This window comes from Leptonychotes weddellii, chromosome 1 (genome assembly GCF_054177405.1).
Source record: "Leptonychotes weddellii isolate Sample4059 chromosome 1, ASM5417740v2, whole genome shotgun sequence".
NCBI lineage: Eukaryota > Metazoa > Chordata > Mammalia > Carnivora > Phocidae > Leptonychotes > Leptonychotes weddellii.
The window spans coordinates 17,727,476-17,745,774 of NC_138369.1; the positions used below are offsets into that span (position 1 = coordinate 17,727,476).

Below are 18,299 nucleotides of genomic sequence, written 5' to 3' on the forward strand. Positions count from 1 at the left end.
ACTGGTGAATTCTACCAAACACTTAAAGAACTAACATTAATCCTTCTCAAACTTTTCCCAAAAAATTGGAGGAAAAACTTATTCATTCTGTGAAGCCATCAATACCCTGATAGCAAAGCCAGCAAAGACACTACAAGAAAACTATAGACCAACACCCCTTATGATCGCTGATATAAAAATCCTCAACAAAATACTAGCAATATGAATTCAGCAGCATATTAAAAGGATTATACACCATAAACAAGAGGGATTTACTCCTGGAATTCAAGGATGATTCAACCTATGAAAATTGATGAAGTAATACATCACACAGTAACGAATGAAGGAAAATAACTCAGTGATCATCTCAACTGTTGCAAAAAAAAGAATATGACAAAATTCAATATACTTTCATGATAAAACTCTCAAGAAATTAAGTATAGATGGAAAGTACCTCAACATAATAAAGACCATATGTGAAAAGCCCACAGCTACCACCATACTCAAAATGGTGAAAGATGGAAAGCTTTTCCTCTAAGTTTAGAAACAAAACAAGGATGCTTGCTCTTACCACTTCTTTTCAACATTCATAGCCAGAACAATTAGGCAACAAAAAGAAAAGGCCTCCTAATTGAAAAGGTGTAAGTAAAATTGTCTTTGTTCACAGATGACATGATCTCATATGCAGAAAACTCTAAAGATTAAAAAAAAAGGCAGAATAAGTGAATTCAGCAAATTTGCATATACAGAATTAACACATGCAAAAATCAGTTGCATTTCAATACACTAACAGTGAATAATCCAAAAAGAAAACAATTCAATTTACAATAGCATCAGAAAGAATTAAACTTACAAATAAACCTAAACAAAAAGGTGAAAAACTTGTACACTGAAAACTACACACTTCTGTAAGAAATTAAAGACACAAATAAATGGGAAGTTAGCCCATGTTCATAGATTAGAAAACTTACATGTTTTTAAAACACCAATACTCCCAAAGCTATCTACAGATTCAATGCAATATCTATCAAAATCCCAATAGCATTTGTTGCAGAAACAGAAAAATCCATCCTGAAATTCGTATGGAATTTCAAAGAGCCCCAAATAGCCACCAATCCTGAAAAAGAACAAAACTGGAAGATCGTACTAGAGTTCTTCAGAGAAACTTAACCAATAGGAAAGAGATACATACACAAACACACATACATGTATATACACACACACAGACGCACATATGAGATTTATTACAGGAATTGGCTCATGCGATTATGGAGGCCAAGAAGTCCAGGATCTGTCATCTACCAGAGAACCAGAAAAGCCAGTGGTATAGTTCAGTATGAGTTTGAAGGCCCAAGAACTAGGAGCTCTGAGATCAGAAGGCAGGAGCAGATGGATGTCTCAGCTCTCAGAGCACTAATTCATCCTTCCTTCCCCCTTTTGTTCTACTCAAGGCCTCAGCGGATTGGATGATACCCAACTCACTGGTTAAGGCCATCTTCTTTACTCAGTCTCCTATTCAGATGCTAATCTCTTCCAGAGACATCCTTATAGACACAGATATCTGGGCATTCCCTTAGCCCAGTCAAGTTGACACGTAAAATTAACCATCAGAAGGACTCATACTTTCTGATTTCAAAACTTACTACAGGGGCATCTGGGTGGCTCAGATGGTTGGGCTTCTTGCCTTCAGCTCAGGTCATGATCTCCGGGTCCTGGGATTGAGCCCCACATCGGGCTCCTGGCTGGCTCAGCAGACAGCCTGCTTCTCCCTCTGCCTCTCCCCCTGCTTGTGTGCTCTCTCTGTCTCTCTCTCAAATGAATAAATAAAATCTTTAAAAAAAAACTTACTACAAAACTACAAGTGTGGCAAGGATATGGAGAAATTGGAACCCTTGTACACTGTTGGTGGGACTGTAAAATGGCACAGTGATATGGAAAACAGTATGGTTATTCCTCAAAAAATTAAAAATAGAATTACTATAAGATCCAGCAATGCCGGGATGCGTGGGTGGCTCAGTCAGTTAAGCATCTGCCTTCAGCTCAGGTCATGATCTCAGGGTCCTGGGATCAAGTCCCGCATCGGGCTCCCTGCTCAGCGGGGAGCCTGCTTCTCCCTCTGCCCCTCCCCCTGCTTGTGTTCTCTCTCTTTCTGACAAATAAACAAAATCTTTAAAAAAAAAATTAAAAAAAAAAAGATCCAGCAATGCCACTTCTGGGTATATATCCAAAAGAACTGAAAGCAGCATCAGAGAGGTATTTACACACCCATGTTCACTGCAGCATTACTCACAAGAGCCAAGAGGTAAAAACAACTCAAGTGTTTATCAATGGATGAATAAATAAACAAAAAATGGTATATCCATATAATGGAATATTATTCAGCCTTAAAAAGGAAGGAAATCCTGTCATATGCTACAACATGGATGGCCATTGAAACCATTATGCTAAGTGAAAGAAAGCGTCACAAAAGACAAACACTGTATGATTCTACTTATATAAGACCCTGAACATAGTCAAATTTAGAGAAACAGAAAGTGTAATGGTGGCTGCCAGGGGCTGGGGGCAGGAGGAAAGGAATAAGGAGTTTTGTAATGGGTACAGAATTTCAATTTTGCATTATGAAAAAGTTTTGGAGATCTGTTGTATAACAATATGAATAAAGCCTTAATGAATTGTACACTTAAAAATGTAAAATGTATAAATTTTATGCTGTACTTTACAATAAAAAAATTTTTTTTAAATATGCTTCACTACATCTTGACAATTAAAACTAAAATCTGGACCCTAGTATCCTTTAAGCCATTCCTTCCAGAGGAAAACTCTATTACCAAATGCTGTACTTGTGGACCCAGGACCAAATCCTTCCCACTCACCTTCCAACTCACCTTCGTTTCGGTGCCCTAATGAAGAGCTCACAGAGGAGCCTGCCCTGCTCATCCTTATAGTCTCGAATGGTATTGTACAGTTCATGGCATACAGCAATCTATACACAGGAAAAGGTGAAAAAAATCACCAGAAACGTGAATAGAAAGCCAGTGTACGTATAAGGATTATCCTTAATAAAAACATACTCATAAAAAGTAGAGAAGAAAATGGACAAATCCGCAAGTTCCCCACAGGAACCCAAGTCTGAAATATGCTGACAATATCTCCTTTAATTTAAAATAATTTTAGGGGCGCCTGGGTGGCTCAGTCGTTAAGCGTCTGCCTTCGGCTCAGGTTGTGATCCCAGGGTCCTGGGATCGAGCCCCGCATCGGGCTCTCTGCTCAGCAGAAAGCCTGCTTCTCCCTCTCCCACTCCCCCTGCTTGTGTTCTCTCTCTTGCCATGTCTCTGTCAAATAAATAAATAAAATCTTAAAAAAAAATAATAATAATTTTAACTGCTTAGGGGCACCTGGCTGGCTCAGTCAGAAGAGCATCCAACTCGGGGCGCCTGGGTGGCTCAGTCGTTAAGCATCTGCCTTCGGCTCAGGTCATGATCCCAGGGTCCTGGGATCGAGCCCCGTTATCAGGCTCCCTGCTCAGCGGGAAGCCTTCTCCTCCCTCTCCCACTCCCCCTGCTTGTGTTCCTGCTCTCGCTCTCTCTCTCTCTGTCAAATAAATAAATAAATAAAATCTTAAAAAAAAAAAAAAGAAAAGCATCCAACTCTTGATCTCAGGGTCATGAGTTCAAGCCCCACATTGGGTAAAAAAAAAATTTTAACTGATTAAACATCTTGGTATCTTTCATCAGATTTATGCTACTCGTGACTGTTCTTTTCTCTTAAGCTAAATCAGTTCATATCACTCTCTTGGTTAAAATCATTCAAAAGAGGAGCTTCTTATTACTGAGAGAATAAAATCTAAACCCCTAACATTGACCATGGAGTATGTAGGGTTAACTACATACTGTGGCTGGGCAGACTTTGCCAGTCTCCTTCTCCCCTTGACCATCTTTCTATAATCACAACACAACAAACGCATTCCTGACCTAGCTCCTCTGCATCGGGTCCCTCTGCCTGGAACACCCTTTTCCAGAACTCTGTAGGGCCAGTGCCTTCCCATCACAGAGAAATCCCTCAAGGTTTGGGCCCAAGCAGCCAAATCACCCAAACTTTTTTCCTTAGCATTTATCATTAGCTGAGGGTACTTTATTATCTATTTGTTCATCTGTTTACATTCTGCTTCTGCCACAGTAGAATCTAAGCTCCATGTGAAAAACTGCTTGTCTTACACATGGCTATATCCCAACCATCAGAATAGCGAGTGCTTGGCACATGACAAGCACAGTTATTTGAATGGATATATGATGCAACATACTAATATTTTCTTTTTTTTTTTTTGGTCAGAAGGTATAAACTTCCAGTTATTATAAATAAGTGCTGGGGATGTAACATACAACATAACTATACTTAACACTGCTACTGTATATTTGAAAGTTGTCATAAGAGTAAATCCTAAAAGGATTATAGAAAAACAACATTATAAGGAAAACATTTTTTTTGGTCATCTATAGGAGATGATGGATATTAAACTAATTGTGGCTTCATTTCATAATATATATAGGTCAAATCATTATAAGGTACACCTTGAACTTATATAGTTTTATATGTCAATTACATCTCAATAAAACTAGAAAAAAATTTTTGTGCATATTTCTATTACACTGTCTGCCACTCTCTGATCTGTAGAATTCATAAGCCCATTTGGTTTTTTTTTTTTCCCCCATTTGGTTATTTTTAATTAGAATTAAGTGCTTTGGCAGATTACACTTTTATAAAAAGACCTTTTCAACAAAACAGAAATAACTTTATGCAAATTTCTTATTCTAAATGTATTCCGAGTAATTACTTTTTTTGAGTTCTTTTTTTTTTCTTAAAAGATTTTATCTATTTATTTGACAGAGAGACAGAGAGAGAGAACAGGTAGGCAGAGAGGCAGGCAGAGGGAGAGGGAGAGGCAGGTTCCCCGCCGAGCAGGGAGCCCGATGCGGGGCTCGATCCCGGGGACCCTGGGATCATGACCTGAGCCGAAGGCAGCCGCTTAACCGACTGAGCCACCCAGGCGCCCCTTTTTTTGAGTTCTTAAATATTTATTTTATTTTTAAAGTGTATTACTCGGGGACACCTGGGTGGCTCAGTTGGTTGGGTGTCTGACTCTTGGTTTTGGCTCAATTCATGATCTCATGGTTGTGGGATTGAGCCCCAAGTCAGAATCTGCGTGCTTAGTGTGGAGTCTGCTTTTCCCTCTCCCTCCCCCTCGGCCCTCCCCTGACCCCCTGCTCTCTCTCTCTCTCTCTAAAATAAATATTATGGAATCTTAAAAAAAAAAGTATTATTAAAGTATAACTGACATACAATATTATATTAGTTTCAGATGTACAACGTAATGATTCAACAATTCTATACATTGTTCAATGCCCACCACAGTAGGTGTAATCCCTGTCACTATATAATGTTATTACAACATTGTTGACTATACTCCTTATGCTGTACTTTTCATCTCTGTGACTTATTTATTTTATAACTGGAAGTTTGTACCTCTTAATCCCCTTCACCTACTTCAGCCACCCTCCACCCACCATTATTTCTTAAATTTTAACTGTTAAGACTGTTGGCTAAATATATGCTTTCCATAAAAGAAAGATTAAGAATATTTTTTTTTTTTTAAGATTTTATTTATTTGACAGAGAGACACACCGCGAGAGAGGGAACACAAGCAGGGGGAGTGGGAGAGGGAGAAGCAGGGAGCCTGATGCGGGGCTTGATCCCAGGACCCCGGGATCATGACCCAAGCTGAAGGCAGACGCTTAACGACTGAGCCACCCAGGCGCCCCGAAAGATTAAGAATATTAAGCCAGAGGAAAAAGAAGTGTATCTTAACTGCTGAACTGTGTGATGCAAGTTACTCACAGGATCTACAGTTGGAAGATTGGAAAGTCTCCTCCTTTTCCTGCTTGGGCCTGGTGTGGATACAGAATGGTGCCCATCATCAAAGTCCCCGCTGACACTACTGGATGGCGAGGTAGCTCTTCTTCTCTTGGAACCCATGGAATCCAACTTCTTCTATAAGAAATAATCAGCCATGTTCTTATACTTAAATTTAGACACTGCCACCAAGCCCTCAGCTAGGCACTTGCTACCCCGATTCTGGTTCATGTAGGAGGATATTTTAACCGTTGTAAAGAAACTTAACTGTCAGTTTTTTCAGTGGAAGTTCTGCACTTTGTTGCTTCAGCCCCTTCACTTACCAGAATACTACACTTTCAACTCGGATAGGACAAACTCAACAAAAGTATACCCATTTATATGTCACCAAGTCTAAATGACCCAATCATGTCTGGTCCCAAATTTACTCATCAATGGACTTTGAAAACCTACATGTAGGGGTACGCCAGTGTGGAGGTATTGATCCCTCAGCCCCTGAGGCAGCGAGGCAGGCCTCAGGGACAGAAGCCCCAAGGCAGTCACCTCTGCAGTCAGCAGCTTCATCTGTTTTCCCCAGTATGTCTAACAATTCTGATCATTTTCCAGGTGGGCCATGATGTGGAAAAAAATAGAAATCAGTACCTGAGGCAAATGAGTAGTGCCCAAGTGTAGGGGACAGAGGACAATTAACCTTCTAGCATTTTAGATGAACTCTAAAATTAACACACTGAAAATGAATTTTCTCCATTCATTAAAGAAGGCCACAAAACATATCCCTGGAAAACACTTAATGTGACTTACCATACCTATGTCAAAGTAGTAAACTATTTTGAAACTTTTCTGTCAATCAGACTGACCTCCTTTTCAGTTATACGAGGTATTCTAGCCCCATGAATTTTGAAATCATAGCTTTAAGTTTCAGCAGGTGACTTGGAATAGTACCTCACAGGGGAACCTTTAGATCCTAGTTGGCCTTTCAGAAACACATAAATATTTGCTGTCAGGTAGGCTGTCTAGTAGCTAATGTTAACACAAATTTACAAATATACATATTTGACTGTAACACAAAAAATGCAACCATTGAAATGATCTGCTACAGCTAGAGGGAAAGGGTATATACCTGAGAAGGTCCTATGATGCTTATACAATTTAACAACAGTATCAAATAGTATACTGTGACTTCAAAGGTCTCTCTCCAAAGCTAAAAGAAAAAACTGATCCCAGTTTCACTCATCAACATTCAACGTCAGTAAACTAAGACACCAGCAGCTGAAAGAATGGGTTGCCAGTAGGTATAGAGAGAAAAATTGGGGATCTCCAGGGAACAGAAAGGAGGAGCAAAACAAACCAACAAACAGAACATTCTGGTAACCAACTAAGAAACAAGGAATCTCCTATCTCTTCCTCTGAACTACGGTCCACATGGTATTTAAAAACAGCCTACCATGACAATATTCCTTCCTCTAGGCTTTGGTTTGTTATACAGTATACTAGTTTGCAATTGGCTACAACTGGCTAAAAGGTTCAAAGGGCTTAGGCCAAGGACAGCCAAGTGTTGCTGATTTTTTTTTGTTTCATAAAAGGCTGATAAACTGGCCTCAATTAAGAGGAAGAAACTAAGGACCAAACCTCAGTAAACAAGCTATGACAAGGACACAAGTGAATTTGATGAACATGACAAGGGAATCTTTATGGGAAGGATTAACAAAATTTAAAAAAAAAAGGGAAGGGAAGAGACAAGGAAGGACAGAAAAGAGAAAAGGTGTAGATGATCAGTAATTTACCAGCTTTACCAGAGCACAACCAGCGCCTCGAAAAGCCAGTCTCCTCATTATGTCTGAAGGCCAAGTGAAGCCAGTGGGAGAAGGCAGGGCTTTAGAAGTGCTGATTCAGTGTTAATATATTCAAAACTGAAAGAGAAGAACAAGGCAGAGAAAGGGGAAATAAAGAAGAAAGGTCAGAAGGAGTAAAAATGAGTACGAATAGATAGAAAACATTCAAGTAGAACTGCTAAAGAAAGAGAACTGGAGAAAATAGCCGTATTAGTTCTCTTGTGCCAAACTGCTGCAAAGGCTCAGGCACTAATAGTACCTGACATTTCTTTCCATTTTAAAACCAAATGCTTTTCATATGCTTAAAGATGGCTCACTGGGATTCCCCTTTACTCACATGGAATGACTGTCAATTCCAGGAATGAAGCATGCCTGCCCAAATGCCCCCTAGTCAATAAGAGCAGAGTTCAATCACAGAGCTGGAATGGAGAGGCTTTTAAAATGGCACTGATTACAGTCACATGTCCAAAAGTCTGACAATCAATAAATTACAGTGGAAGGCTCACATGTGACACCAAGTGTTGGCAAGCTGGAACAAACCAAGAATGGCTCATGTGAACAGAGTCTGGAAAACTCCTCCCCCCCTAAAAAAAATTCAGAGAAAGACATTTCTTTCCAAAAGTTCTATCAGCATTGGAAAGACACCACACACAAATTTTAAAAAATTAAAAACAAAGCCTTCTATCATTTTGGCAGGTGATCAAAATTACCTTCAGAAATAATCCACTGAAAAGCAAATGACAAAAAACTGTAAATCGTTGGTGTGTATACGTATACCAGTTTAGACCACACAATATCCAAAACGCCTTAAATCATTAACTTTCTCTGCTAAAACAAGAAAAAGATGTAACTTAAGGGTAATTTTCAATTATTTTCTTATCCAAAGGACGTTTTAAAATGTAATTTGGAAGTTTGGCAATAAAGGCAACGTGGCCAGATAGGTGGGAGAAGCAACAGGACTTGAGCTCAGAAGACCAGAATGTTGAGTCCCAAGTCCTCCACTTTGAATTATCTGTTTGATGTTGCTTGAGTCACAACCTCTCAGAGCTGTTTCTTCACTTCTAAAATGAGAACAGTCAGGTGTGCATATCTGCCTTAGATTATTGGAACTGTGAAATGTTCATGAAATCACTTTGAAACTTCAAAGCAGGACAAAGAAGTTTCAACTCTAGGATTAAATGCTCCCTGGGAACAGGAATAGCACTTTATTCATTTTTGTAGCTCTAGCTTATAGAATAGTATCTGGTAGGGACGCCTGGGTGGCTCAGTTGTTAAGTGTCTGCCTTCGGCTCAGGTCATGATCCCAGGGTCCTGGGATCGAGTCCCACATCGGGCTCCTTGCTCAGTGAGGAGCCTGCTTTTCCCTCTCCCTCTGCTGCTCCCCCTGCTTGTGCTCTCTCTCTCTCTAACAAATAAATAAAAATCTTAAAAAAAAAAAAAAAAAGAATAGTATCTGGTATGAGTGATCAATTTATCTTTTTAATAAACACATTAAAAGTACACATTAAGTGGGACATTAAAAAAAGTCTGTGTGGTTTAAAAGGACTGTGAGCATGCCTTTAGCAATTCTTTTGCCATGAAGAGGAAATAGATTCTGGAGCTAATAAAATACAGGTTTTTAAAATGGCACTGATTACAGTCACATGTCCAAAAGTCTGACAATCAATAAATTACAGTGCACACTAATGAATAATTTTTAAAATGTGCAACTGGGAAAATACTGACTCATTATACCCACATGGTATATGCTGACAGTTTATAAACTTTTCGTACTCTCCTCTATTTCTCGTGATACTCAATACTGTAATACATGGTTAGAACAAGAATCTTGGAAAACAGGATGATTTGAAGGAGAAAAAAACCATAATCCTTCTTTCTAGGGAAAAAAACACCCTTAACATTGGCATTCACAGCTTTTTGTATTTATTCTATGCCTTAGTTGCTTATTTTTTTAAACAAAAGTGTTAAATCATATGTATTATTTTGCACCTTGTATTTTAACTTAGGATTCTTCCAAGTCAACATTCTTCCACATGTTAGATGGCTTGATAATAGCCTATCATATATATACCAAAATACACTAATCTTGGGGTTTTTGGGTAGAATATTAATATTTGAGGTACACCCAAAGCCAAAGAAAGCGATAAAGGCCCTTCAATTTATCCACACATTGGTTACTGTTTTAAATTGGAAATACTTCTTCAAAAGATACTTTCCTATCTTCTTTTGAATCTTAAAGTACCGACATCTGTTAACAAATAATAAAGCAAAATCATACTACTCTTAATGGAAAAACATCACTTCAAAATCACTTTTGAGGAGCCCTAGTTTTTTGGAATATAAGTTAGTAAGAATGTTTTATTCCAACATATGTTCTATAACCATAGTAATAATTTCTATATCTGCTATACTGTATATTTGCCATTTGGTTTTCAGTATTTCTTCTACATTTTGCCAATCTTATTTAAATCACCAATATCTGCTCTATCACAAAACTACATTTCTTTCAGTAAAAAAAATCTTAAGAGGTGGAAAATTATTAAAAACCAGGAAACGCAGTTTTAAAACCTCGATTTTTTTTCGTGGTGCTGCAGAAACATGAGATACTTAAATATCTAGCCTTTACTATAAATACAAGTCCCATTGATAAAAACATTCGGTCTGAACACAGTCATCTAGAAAATGTAAAAAAAAAAAAAAAAAGAAAGAAAATTTAAAAAAATTTTTTCACTAGTTGAGTTTGCGTCCGAACCGTCAAGAAACAACAAAAAAAAGGAGGCCCTGACCTGCGGAAGAAATGAAAGACTTTCCGGACCTGTCACTGGTACGGGGACTAAGGGAAACGTTGACAGCTTTGAAGCTGCCCGCGACGAGTGCTCGGCCAGCCGCAGGGGCGGGAAAGAGAGAGCGAGGAGTTTCCGGGCCGTGGCGCGCCTTTGTCCCGGCCGGCAGGTGCGGCAAGGCTGCCTGGCCGTCCCGACGCCCGCCGCCGTGCCCCGCCCCGCGCGCCCGGCCCGACCGGCGCGTCCCCACGGCCGGGGCGGGGCCTCCGCCGCTGCTCCCGCCCGCCCGGGCCCACACAAAGGCCCGGCAGCCGGCCGAGAAGGAGCGGCCCCGCCCGCCCCGAGCCCGGCCTTACCCAGCCGCTCCGCCGCCTGCAGCCCCGGCCGCGGTCGCCGACCGCCGCGCCCCGCCCCGTGGCCGCCACGGCTGCTGCTATTGCTCCTCCGGCTGTGGCCGCTGCCGTCTCTCCAGCACCCGCCGCCCTCACCGCCCTCACCCCTCCCGGTGCCGCCGCAAAACCAGTCCCGCGGCCGCCAAGCGAACCCGGCTCCGCACGACACTGCGTGCGCGCGCACGCGAACGGACGGCGGCGCTCTTTACGGCGGTAGCGTCAGTGCGTGACGCTCGAGCTTGGCCGCAATTTACACGTGGCTGTGGTGGAGGCACGTTGTTGTTGCTGCTGCCCTTACACTCACTGCCGGCACTGCCCTTGCCACTACCAGTATGAAGCGACCGAGTGAGTGGGGTTGGGGAGCGGGTGTGGAGGGACCTCTGTCTCTAATGGTTGACGAACCACCGGGGCGCTCTTATGTGGGAGTGGGGGAGCCTGTGGGTAGGCCGTCGCGCTGGTCCCCAGTAGAAGCGAGGGTTGGAAGGCCCCACGCTGACCGCCGGCCTGTTTTACGAAAGGAAAACAAAAGTGAATTTCACTGGGGCGCTTGGGTGGTTCAGTCGGTAAAGCGGCTGCCTTCGGCTCAGGTCATGATCCCGGGGTCCTGGTATTTAGCTCTGCGTGGACTCCTTGCTCAGCGGAGAGTCTGTTTCTCACTCTGCCTCTGCCCTTCCCCTTGTTCTGTGTCAAATAGTCTTTAAAAAAAAAAAAAAAAGAGACGGAGGGAGTCTTTGACAGAGTACAAGCAGGGAGAGGGAGAAGCAGGTTCCCCGCTGAGCAAGGAGCCCCATGCAGGACTCCATCCCAGCACCCTGGGACCATGACCTGAGCCAAAGGCAGACGCTTAACCAACTGAGCCACCCAGGCGCCTAAATAAATAAAATCTTCAAAGAAAAAAAAAAGTGAAGATGAAGCCTGGGCCTCCTGCGTAAACAGTGTCTGAGCCAGGTTGCGGGCCCAGCGTTTTCCTCCCTTGGCCCACGTTCAGTCTGGCCCTAGCGAGGTCTTGAGTGCCGCCTCTGAAATCCACTGTCAGGTCCTAACTTGTGATTCACGGTGTGTGACAAGAAGTGCCTGCCGTTTTGGGTCTCATGCTCCTGTGTGCGATTTCAGTCTACTCTGGGAAGAGGGGGCGTAAGGAAGCTGGGCTCTGCTCCGGATATACTGTGTCAAATTGTCCCGAGGTTTTAGAATGGCCTACATTTATTATCCACCATATATGATTCTTAAATTAGGCTTGAGAGTTAATTGCTAAATGGGAAAAGGGACGTGACCCCCGAGCAGTCACTAAAAACTAAACAAATGGATCCCTTGTGTCTAATTGTTTTGCGATGGGTTTTTTTGTAGAGTTGAAGAAAGCAAGTAAACGCATGACCTGCCATAAGCGGTATAAAATCCAAAAAAAGGTAAGTGCTCTGCTTGGAAGAGCTATATTAAAATAATGCAAAACTGATTTCTGCTCCACCTCTCCTCCACTGGGAGCTTTGGATTAATAGGATTTCACCTCATGAAATTGAGGTTAAATAGACTGTCCGTGGGCACAAGTTCTTAGACATCAGGAGTATAGCTGTGGGAAAGTGCAGTAATTTGGTGATAAGTCTATAAACTCTGATCAACATGTTAATGTCTGCAAAGAGTCTCCTGATGACATTTTTTTTTGCCGTTTTATACATAAATATGTATGCTTTCTATATGGTTACAAGTTAACTTTCCTAGGTTATCTTATACGTATAACCAATTTTAGCCAGGTACTCACAAGAATTTTTATCATAATAGGTTCGAGAGCACCATCGAAAATTGAGGAAGGAGGCTAAAAAACGGGGTCGCAAAAAGCCTAGAAAAGACCCAGGAGTTCCAAACAGTGCTCCCTTTAAAGAAGCTCTTCTTCGGGAAGCTGAGCTAAGGAAACAGCGGGTAAGATGTTAACTCAAACTTTGAACAAGTGATGTGTGGGTATGTGTAGCTTTTCAAAGTAAAATAACACCAGATTGCTTTGGCTCACCCATTTCTCTTACGGCTTGGACACAGCTTGAAGAACTAAAACAGCAGCAGAAACTTGACAGGCAGAAGGAACAGGAAAAGAAAAGAAAACTTGAAACTAACCCTGGTGTTAAGCCGTCTAACTTGGAACCTGTGAAGAAGGTAGGATTAAGTATCTTTGTGAATGAGGGTTCTGACGTAGATGTAAAAACACATACCCGGGGCAGGGGCTGCTGTGCCTCTTGGACGGAGAGTTCCAACTCTCTTTTACTAATAGAAATATGGAGAATCAGGTTGCACCTAAAGTGCTAATTTTGTGTCCTTTTTCCCTTGTCTTTATCTTGCAGGAATTTGGGCAGGGCAAAGCTAAGGACAAACCCAAGTCGGGCAAACAGAATCCGAAGAAGTTGTATTGTCAGGAACTTAAAAAGGTATTTTAGTCTAGGTCAGTGTCTAAAAATGGTAATGAGGTTGAAAAGGCTAGAGTTCTTTTTTGACACCAACCCTGTAAATGTGGAAGTGGAGTTCACTTGAGCTAGATGAATCCTTTAGCAAGTTGACTTATTCCGCTTTTTAGTTTTTATTTTTATTTCTTTATTGTGGCTTATTCTACTTAGGGCCTTTTCTGTTTAACTGAAATATTCTTAAGGTTTAAAATTTTTGCACAGGAACAGTTCCCTATAAGCTTCATTTACGTTGATAGTGGTTTTTTAAAATAGAGGAAAATACATTAGAGCAAGTAGTGTGGAAACAATACTCTGTTGAAACCTAAGTGAAGTCAAGGGAGTGTCTTGGCATAGTTGCTCCCCAGAACTCCCATCCCCAATACCCGTTTTCCCAGGCTCACTCCCCTCTGAATAGAACATGACTGCTGCTCAGCAGCTCTTGGCAGGGCCAGGGGGGGCCTGTCAAACTATGTAATTCACTATTGGAGGGTTATAGATTCAGACAGTGGAGGTATTTCCACTTTTGAAATCCACTTTGATGGGAGACCAGAGGCTTCCAAGCAAACCTATATTTTACTTTCCTGTGAGAAATGATGAACATGTGAACATTCTTCATGCCAAGGTGAAGACGTAAGATCCAACTCTGAGCTCACCCTGCTGCAAAGTGGAAAATGTCAGTATACTTGTATGGAGGGTGTTGTCAGAGCAAGCGATGCTCCTCTGATAGTTTCTGCCTTGACAGGTGATTGAAGCCTCAGATGTTGTGCTGGAGGTGCTGGATGCCAGAGATCCACTTGGTTGCAGGTGTCCCCAGGTAGAAGAGTCCATTACCCAGGATGGACAGAAGAAGCTGATACTTGTATTAAATAAATCAGGTGAGCAAAGGGATGCCTTTTATGTTCCATATGCACTAGTGAGGTATGAGGAAAATATGTGAGCAGTCTGATTTTCACTGAAGACTGATAAGATCCAACTCTGACCTCAGTAAAGCCAGTGCATATGGTCTTGTTGCCAAAGACAGTGCTGGGCAATGGGATGGAGGTATTTTCTGTAAGTGATTAGCAGGTTTCTACTGTTCTTTTGCCATTCAGTACTTACCATCTTGTATTATTTAAGAGTGTAAGGTTCTCTACTTAGCTTACTGTGCAATATATTGCACATAGGAAGTGATGGTAGTTTGCCATATTCCCCGTATCTGCATAAAGTCTATATATGACAATATTTATATGAAGTGCACTTAGGAAGCACTGGTTTGAGCATCAGGGCCAGGAAAACCCAGAATAGAGACTTGTGAAGCAGAAAGTAAGAATGGCATTCAGTTACTGTTGGTAACTCTCAGGTAACATAGCTGATTTTGGAAACACAGCTCTAGAGTTAAGCTTGTAGGGTCATAATCTACAGGTTGACTTAATTCTGAAAGGGTGAGCCGTGCAGAAGGGAATTGAAGAGATACTGAGGTGTAGATACTGAACTGTTAAGATAAGGGCAGCATGGTAGGGAGCTTACCCTCTTCCCATCTTCCATTTAAATCCTTTTGAAAAAACTGAAGAGGCAAACCAGAGTAAAATCCAAAGTTTATCAGATAGTGCATATTCATGTCAACAAAGTGACATGTGTCTTGTTCCTAATCCCTATTAGATTTGGTACCAAAGGAGAATTTGGAGAACTGGCTAAATTATTTGAAGAAGGAATTACCAACAGTGGTGTTCAGAGCCTCAACAAATCTGAAGGACAAGGGCAAGATAATCAAGGTACTCTTTCAGTCAGTGGTGGGAAGTATGGTTCTTTCAGATTTTGGATGGCTGAAATATGATGAGTTTATAAGATCTTGATTAAAAAATGAGAACTCAAAGATCCAACTCTGATTTCATCCAGAGATAATCTGAAAGATAATAGTGTGGTGATTTTAATAGCTGGGCTCTAGAGCCAGATTGCTTGGGTTTTATCGGGTGGGTTATCAGAAGTAGTTAAACTGATTATATGGAATTTTAGCATTTGAAGGTAAGGAAGAGAGCTCCATGCAAAAGCGAAGTCTGTGTTGGGAAAGACGGCCTTTGGAAGCTTCTCAGAGGTTTTCAGGAGGCTTATGGCAAAGCCATTCAGGTTGGAGTAATTGGTGAGTTTCAGTTCAACACACTTTGTCTTCTCTCTTAAGTGCCAAGGTTTTATTCATGTTAACAGTGTCTTGGGTTGGTGCTCAATAAAGGGCTTATTCAAACATTAGCTTCTTGCCCACTTCATCAAACACAAAAATTTTAATTGCTGCCTATTTCAGTACTCTGCACTGTAGGAAGTTGACTTCTGAAAGTTCCTGGTTTATCTGAATTAATCATCTTTTCCTGCTCTTTGATTACTTGTGCAAGAAATGAAGATGCTAAGATTGGTCTTAGTGTTGAAGTGAAGACACTCAGATCCAACTCTGATCTTGCTGCAAACATCAGGCAAGCCTAAGGCAGTGGAAATTTTATAATTACCAATACATAATGCCTTTTGTTCTGTGGATTTCCCATTTGTAGGTTTCCCAAATGTGGGGAAAAGCAGCATCATCAATAGTTTAAAACAAGAACGGATATGTAATGTTGGTGTATCCATGGGGCTTACAAGGTAAAGTGAGTTCTTCCATAATTGTGATATTTCATTATAAATGAGTAAATAATTATTTTGTTTTGGATAGCTTAAGGAAGACCATTTTCTATTTTTACTTTAGAGGTGTCAGTGAAAGGAACAGGGTTAAGTCAGTGCTAGACTTAGGGAAGAATTGATTAGAGTGGAATAGCTCACATCTAGTTTGAAAGACAAGCAAATAGATTGAGAGAAGGGGAAGCTGCCTCAGAAGGGATGCTTGAACCCAATTCTGAATTGAAGTCAGCCAGGTGGGGGCACTTGGGTGGCTCAGATGGTTAAGCGTCTGCATTCTGCTCGGGTCATGATCTCAGGGTCCTGGGATCGAGCCCCACATCGGGCTCCCTGCTCCGTGGAAAGCCTGCTTCTCTCCCTCCTTCTGCCACTCCCCTTGCTTGTGTTCCCTCTCTTGCTATGTCTCTTTGTCAAATAAATAAATAAAAAATCTTAAAAAAAAAAAAAAGCCAGCTGGAGGGGAAATTTTCATGGCAGAGGAAATAGCATGTGTTTAGGGCAACACATAAGCTCTAACATGTAGTGTTTCTCTTTAGTAGGGGAGGAACACTGTTAGAGTTTCAGATGAACATGAAGCAAATGATGATAAACTGGATCTGACAGACTGTGCTGAGTTTGTTCAATCCAACCCTGAGCTTCGTGTTGTCTCTCATCCTTCAGGTAAACCAGTGCTCCTATCAGTTACCATCCCTCTTGTTCCAGGTGCATGCAGGTTGTCCCCCTGGACAAACAAATCACAGTCCTAGACAGTCCAGGTTTTATTGTGTCTCCACTTAACTCTGCCAGCACACTTGCTCTGAGAAGTCCAGCAAGTATTGAGGTGGTGAAACCAGTGGAGGCTGCAAGTGCCATCTTGTCCCAGGCTGATGCTCGACAGGTAGAAGAACCCCCTTCCCTTGAGTTCTGTCTTCTCTTTCATCATAAGCATTTTAAGTAGAAGATTTTCAAGGTTTGTTTTGTTTTGTTTTTTTACACTATATCACATGAATGACCTTTTTGGTTTTTCTTTTTTTGAAGGTAGTACTGAAATTTACTGTTCCAGACTTTAAGAATCCTGTGGAGTTTTTTACATCACTTGCTCAGAGAAGAGGATTGCACCAAAAAGGTGGAAGTCCAAATTTAGAAGGTGCTGCCAAACTGATGTGGTCGGAGTGGACAGGGTAACACTTCTTTCTCGTGGCATTTTGAGGATCACATGGAATGAAGGAACTGATTTTTGACAAATCTTGTTTTTAATACCAGTGCTTCCTTAGGTTACTATTGCCATCCCCCTACATCCTGGACTCCTCCACATTTTAATGAGGGCATTGTGACAAAGATGAAACAGGGCCTTAATCTGGAAGAACTGGAAAAGAACAATGCACACAGCATACGTAGTAAGCAAGTCTTGTGTTTGCAGTCTTCATTAGCTGACAGGCAAATAAAAGGTCTCCTCTGTTTACATGAGCACTGTGTTCCTTCCCTAGCTATCAGGGGCCCTCGTTTAGCCAGCAGCATCCTTTTCCAGTCTTCGGGTCTGACAAATGGAATAATTGAGGAAAAGGACATACCTGAAGAACTGCCAAAACAGAAAGAGAAGCAGCAGGAGGAGGGGGAGAACTACAATGACCTTGACAGTGACCAGGAAAGTGTTGAAGCAGCAGCTGGTGTAAGTGTTGCATGAGTTACTTAAGCTGAAGTAAGTTTTCTAGCATTATAATGTCTAACAAATGGGAAGGGGCCAAAGGGAAAAATTAAACAGTTCATAACAGATTACAAAAAAAACTCCTTAAGATTTAAGTATTTAAGGCTTGCAATCATTAGTCTTAATTTTGTGTGTCCCATTATGTGTAACTTCAGAGTCTTTTTCCAGATATGCAATTCCTTGGATTAATGAACAGACAAGGGCTACTAATCTTGTACCATTTCTCTTTGTCCCACAGGAAAAGAGCTTAGACATGTCTGGGGCAGAAGAGGCCTGGGAGGCACTGCCTGAGGAGTCTCAAGCAGGTGGGGCAACTTGGGTGGAGGGATTTACTAACAAAGCAGCATGGTATGGAATTGCCTTTTTTTTTTTTAAACCTCTTTTCTTTCCTCCAATATAGATGAGTCCGCACCATCTTACATGTCAGATAAAATGACTGAAGAGGAAGATGATGCTTACGACTTCAGCACAGACTATGTATAACAGAACCTTGTCCTTTTATAAGGTGGCTTCTTAACATTTTGAACAGACTGCTAAGCTGTTGTGTGTTATGTACCAGTTTGTTACAATATGATGTAAACTGTAAATTTTGTAAGTATGTATCATATATTCATTTTAAAAAATAAGGCAATGTAGAAAGTGTCTAAGTTCTAGAAGAA

At 41.3% G+C, this 18,299-nt stretch overlaps 3 protein-coding genes and 4 non-coding genes across 30 annotated transcripts in view; 5 read left to right on the forward strand and 2 right to left on the reverse strand.

Annotated features, from left to right (window-relative positions):
• The window catches only part of PBRM1 (polybromo 1), a 114,133-nt gene extending 103,145 nt beyond the window's left edge, over positions 1-10,988 (reverse strand). For 14 of the 23 annotated variants that reach the window (XM_081819024.1, XM_081818980.1, XM_081818971.1 and 11 more), the window contains exons 1-4: positions 10,858-10,981; positions 7,671-7,796; positions 5,872-6,024; positions 2,865-2,962 (exon numbers count right to left, since the gene is read on the reverse strand). In XM_081819024.1, coding sequence (XP_081675150.1) covers positions 2,865-2,962; positions 5,872-6,024; positions 7,671-7,718 — 299 coding nt within the window. In that variant the 5' untranslated portion in view covers positions 7,719-7,796; positions 10,858-10,981. Of the gene's footprint in view, positions 1-2,864; positions 2,963-5,871; positions 6,025-7,670; positions 7,797-10,504; positions 10,659-10,857 lie in introns of those variants that run through there. The other 9 variants (XM_081818992.1, XM_081819033.1, XM_081818986.1 and 6 more) reach the window with 4 other exon arrangements.
• Positions 1-18,299, reverse strand: part of ITIH4 (inter-alpha-trypsin inhibitor heavy chain 4) — a 121,204-nt gene that overhangs the window by 14,744 nt on the left and 88,161 nt on the right. Inside the window, exon 23 of one of the 2 annotated variants that reach the window (XM_081819052.1) lies at positions 2,865-3,570. The exons of the other annotated variant lie outside the window; for it this stretch is intronic. The gene's annotated coding sequence lies outside the window, so the exon portion shown is untranslated. Of the gene's footprint in view, positions 1-2,864; positions 3,571-18,299 lie in introns of those variants that run through there. 2 annotated transcript variants of the gene reach the window in all.
• On the forward strand, positions 11,081-18,235 carry GNL3 (G protein nucleolar 3). Its single transcript, XM_006743972.3, has 15 exons — positions 11,081-11,238; positions 12,241-12,299; positions 12,670-12,807; positions 12,922-13,035; positions 13,221-13,304; positions 14,062-14,194; positions 14,958-15,070; positions 15,312-15,435; positions 15,836-15,923; positions 16,659-16,833; positions 16,974-17,116; positions 17,199-17,332; positions 17,423-17,604; positions 17,879-17,945; positions 18,041-18,235. Exons 1-15 carry the CDS (start codon positions 11,226-11,228, stop codon positions 18,121-18,123), a joined length of 1,650 nt encoding a protein of 549 aa, XP_006744035.2. The 5' UTR covers positions 11,081-11,225; the 3' UTR covers positions 18,124-18,235.
• Positions 13,905-13,978, forward strand: LOC115944490 (small nucleolar RNA SNORD19). The gene has a single exon (XR_004079035.1). It is a non-coding gene; the product is annotated as a small nucleolar RNA SNORD19 (small nucleolar RNA).
• LOC115944489 (small nucleolar RNA SNORD19) lies at positions 14,235-14,311 on the forward strand. Its single transcript, XR_004079034.1, has one exon. It is a non-coding gene; the product is annotated as a small nucleolar RNA SNORD19 (small nucleolar RNA).
• LOC115944492 (small nucleolar RNA SNORD19B) lies at positions 15,116-15,196 on the forward strand. The gene has a single exon (XR_004079037.1). It is a non-coding gene; the product is annotated as a small nucleolar RNA SNORD19B (small nucleolar RNA).
• Positions 16,524-16,600, forward strand: LOC115944491 (small nucleolar RNA SNORD69). The gene has a single exon (XR_004079036.1). It is a non-coding gene; the product is annotated as a small nucleolar RNA SNORD69 (small nucleolar RNA).